Here is a 2,500-nt window from a genome sequence, read left to right as displayed (position 1 = left end):
ACGTCAGCTCTCTCTCTCTCACTCACTCTCTCTCTCTCTCTCTCTCTCTCTCTCTCTCTCTCTCTCTCTCTCTCTCTCTCTCTCTCTCTCTCTCTCTCATATGTCAATATTTGTTTGTTTATATCTCTATGGCTTTAAAACGATCTCTCTCTCTCTCTCTCTCTCTCTCTCTCTCTCTCTCTCTCTCTCTCTCTCTCTCTCTCTCACTCTCTCTCACTGCACCATCGTTCTCATATTTCACAGGTCATGCGTACTCAACTCTCTCTCTCTCTCCTCTCTCTCTCTCTCTCTCTCTCTCTCTCTCTCTCTCTCTCTCTCTCTCCTCTCTCTCTCACCCCGGACGAAGGCGTGGCACTTCAGCACGAGGATAGGATTGGCGGCGTCGGAGGAGGCGTGGGCGTGGTGCTGGGGCGTGGGCGGGGCTGCCACATCGGGCGTGCTGCTCCGGGACGCCACGCCTGACTCCGCCTCCTGCAGCTCCTCCGCCAGGTTCGGGGTGCGCAGAGCCCGGATGGTCGCCGTGCTGAAGGCTGCAGGGCGTGGCGGGGGAAGAATGAAGTGAGGAGTTAGTTTAGGAGAGTTTGCGGTTAAAGAACAGAGGTTTGGAAAAGAAAACGGAGGATAAGCTAAATTAGAAGGTTTACGGTTGAAGGAATATTAGTAAGGAAAAGAAAATGAGCGAAAAATTAATTTAGATGAGTCTCCAGTTAAAACATTGGTGATTTGGGAAGGAAAAACGGAAGATATATTAATTTTGAAGAGTTTTGCGGTTGAAGGAATAGAAGTAAGAAAAAAGAAAATGGGCGGAAAGTTAATTAAGATGAATTTCCAGTTCAAAGAATAGTGATTTGGGAAAGAAAACGGAAGATAAGTTAATTTAGAAGGGTTTACGCTTGAAAGAATGGTAATAAAAAAAAAAAAAAGACGAATAGTTGATTTAAATGAGTTTCCAGTTAAAACAGTAGTGACTTTGGGAACAAAAACATAAGATACATTAATTTAGAAGAGTATACGGTTGAGGGAGTATAAAGTAAGGGAAAGAGAATGGACGAACAGTCAATTTAGATGAGTTTCCAGGTAATTTAGACGAGTGGTTGAAGAGGCTGTGGTATGGGAAGTTTTCAGAGGAATGGTTACTTCAGAGTAGAAAAAGAAAGGGGGGGGGGTGGTTGCACGAGAGATAGAATAAATGACAAGTTGATTTAGATGGGTCAGGGGTCGAAGAAGACGTGGTATGGAAGAAATAAGAAGTGAGGAGTTAGTTTACGTGAGTTTACGGTTGAAGGAGTAGTGGTGTGGGAAAAAGAAAACGAAGGAATGGTTACTTGGGAGGAGTTAGGGATGAACCGATTGATTTAGTTGTCTGGCGCCGCAACATCATGGTCAAATGGCGCCGCTGCAAGACGCTCATAGCAGCAAAGACGACAGGTTAAGATATCCATATAAAAAAAAAAAAAAAAATATGGTATTGTAAAAAAAAAAATATTGGTATTGTAAAAAAAATAAAAAAAATAAATAAAAAAAAAATAAAAAAATGCATATATAAAAGAAAATGGGATAAAAGAAAATAAATATCGTATGGTGAGGAAATTATGATATGGTTTAGAAAATGAAGGAATGACTAATTTAGAAGAGTTAGGGATGAAAGAAAAGGTCATATGTAAGATAAACAAAGAAAACAATTAATTCAGGGTGAGTTTCAGGTTAAAGAAAAGGTCGTAGAGAAGAGAAAATGAAAAATAAGCTAATTTAAGTGAGTTTACGGTTTAAGGAATTGTGGTAAGAGAAGGAAAACGGAGGAATAGTCAATTTATACGAGTTTGGGGTGAAGCATTGATACAGAAGAAAAACAGGAATGAGGTTGTTTACTGCAAGATAAGTTAATTTAGGAAAGTTAGGGATGGTAAAAGAGAAAACGTAAAAGAGAGACTGGAAGAGGAGAAAGTTAGAAAGTAGGAGAAAGCTAGAACAGTAATATGGAAGAGAAAAAACAGGTCAGTTGATATAGTTAATGAGTCAAAGAGAAAACGGGATAAGGGTTGTTTTTTTTTTTTTTTGCTAGGTAAGTTAATTTAGGAGAGTCTGGGATGGGAAAAAAGCTTACGTGAAAGAGAAAAACGGGAGATAGGTTAATAAAAAGGAATGTTATAAAATATGAAATAGAAAAATGGAAGGTAAGTTATTAAAGAAAGGCTGGAAATGAGAGAGAGAGAAAAAAAAGTCAATATAGAAGAATTATAGATGAGAGGAACAATATGAGAGAAAACGGGATGGAGGTTGTTTATTAATTGTGGGTATTATTCTTGTCTTTCATTGGTGTTTACGTTATTTCTCGTTTACTGTTGATATTATTCACTTTCCTCCTTTAACTTTGTCTCCCCCTCCTTTTTTTTTTTTATTTGCGTACAAGTTACACAAAGAGAAAACGGAGAAAAAGTAAGGAAATTATTGCTGTTTTTGTGTTTTCTTGTGTGTTCTAATGGTGGACTTTTTCTATTTT

At 38.4% G+C, this 2,500-nt stretch overlaps 1 protein-coding gene across 1 annotated transcript in view; it reads right to left on the bottom strand.

Moving 5' to 3' along the window:
* LOC135113116 (uncharacterized) overlaps window positions 1-2,500 on the bottom strand; it is a 17,695-nt gene that overhangs the window by 5,863 nt on the left and 9,332 nt on the right. The window contains exon 3 of the mRNA XM_064028167.1: window positions 336-530. Within this exon, the coding sequence (XP_063884237.1) occupies window positions 336-530 (195 nt within the window). The remainder of the gene's footprint in view (window positions 1-335; window positions 531-2,500) is intronic.

Source organism: Scylla paramamosain, chromosome 25, assembly GCF_035594125.1.
Source record: "Scylla paramamosain isolate STU-SP2022 chromosome 25, ASM3559412v1, whole genome shotgun sequence".
In the NCBI taxonomy this organism is placed as follows: Eukaryota; Metazoa; Arthropoda; class Malacostraca; order Decapoda; family Portunidae; genus Scylla; species Scylla paramamosain.
This window is presented reverse-complemented; position numbering and strand designations above follow the sequence as displayed.